A 790-nucleotide genomic window follows, 5' to 3' on the forward strand; every position below is an offset into this window, starting at 1 on the left:
CAGGCTGCACTAAGGTCTCCCCGCAGCCTCCTCTGCTCCAGGCTGAACCCCCCCAGCTCTCTCCCCTCTCCTCCCAGCAGTGGGGTTCCAGCCCTCACCACGGCTTGCCCATTGCAGCCACTGCAGTATTTTGTGCTTCTGTGTTTTCCACCCGCTCGCTCACCTCCCCTCTCCATGCTGAGGGAGGTATCGCCGTTCGCCATCACACCAGACGGGCCGTTTTTTGGTGAGAAAGGGCAAACTCCAGCTCTCCCCTCGATACTGCTGCGAGCTTAAGACCCAAAGTAACATTGAACCTCCTCTGGAGCCAGCCCACTCCACGTGGGAGAGGGAGACTGACCCCTCTCCCCCATGACCACGCGGCTCTGCCAGGGACACTCACTCTGCTGGCTGTAGCTGCTGCTCTGCTGGCTGTACTGGTTCGGGGCCTGGCTGTAGGAGCCCGTCTGGGGCGGGTAACTGGTCGGTGGTGGCGGCTGCTGCCCGTAGCTGCTTTGCTGGCCATAGCTGGTCTGTTGCCCGTAGGTGCTCTGCTGCCCGTAGGTGCTCTGCTGGGAGTAAGCGCTCTGGTCGTAGCTGCTGGGCTGTGTGGAAGGGTAGCTGGAAGAGAAGAGCATCAAGAAGATGGAAGGATGAGCCAGTTTGCTGCCAGCATTAGTGCATCAGGCTGCAGAAGTGGCTCATGCTAGAAGATAATGCAATTATCAGCCATATGTAGTGTTGGAAACAGTTTAAAAGGGTGAAGTCATCCTATGAGGCCGGGGAGAGAGCTGGGGGGGTTCAGCCTGGA

At 59.0% G+C, this 790-nt stretch overlaps 1 protein-coding gene across 1 annotated transcript in view; it reads right to left on the bottom strand.

Annotated features, from left to right (window-relative positions):
- The window catches only part of LOC104502059 (RNA-binding protein EWS-like), a gene marked incomplete at both ends in the record, with an annotated part of 1,054 nt that extends 454 nt beyond the window's left edge, over positions 1-600 (bottom strand). The window contains one exon of the mRNA XM_010145970.1: positions 383-600. Within this exon, the coding sequence (XP_010144272.1) occupies positions 383-600 (218 nt within the window). The remainder of the gene's footprint in view (positions 1-382) is intronic.
- Between the last annotated feature and the right edge of the window lie 190 nt (positions 601-790).

Source organism: Buceros rhinoceros, unplaced genomic scaffold, assembly GCF_000710305.1.
Source record: "Buceros rhinoceros silvestris isolate BGI_N320 unplaced genomic scaffold, ASM71030v1 scaffold41781, whole genome shotgun sequence".
Classification (NCBI taxonomy): domain Eukaryota; kingdom Metazoa; phylum Chordata; class Aves; order Bucerotiformes; family Bucerotidae; genus Buceros; species Buceros rhinoceros.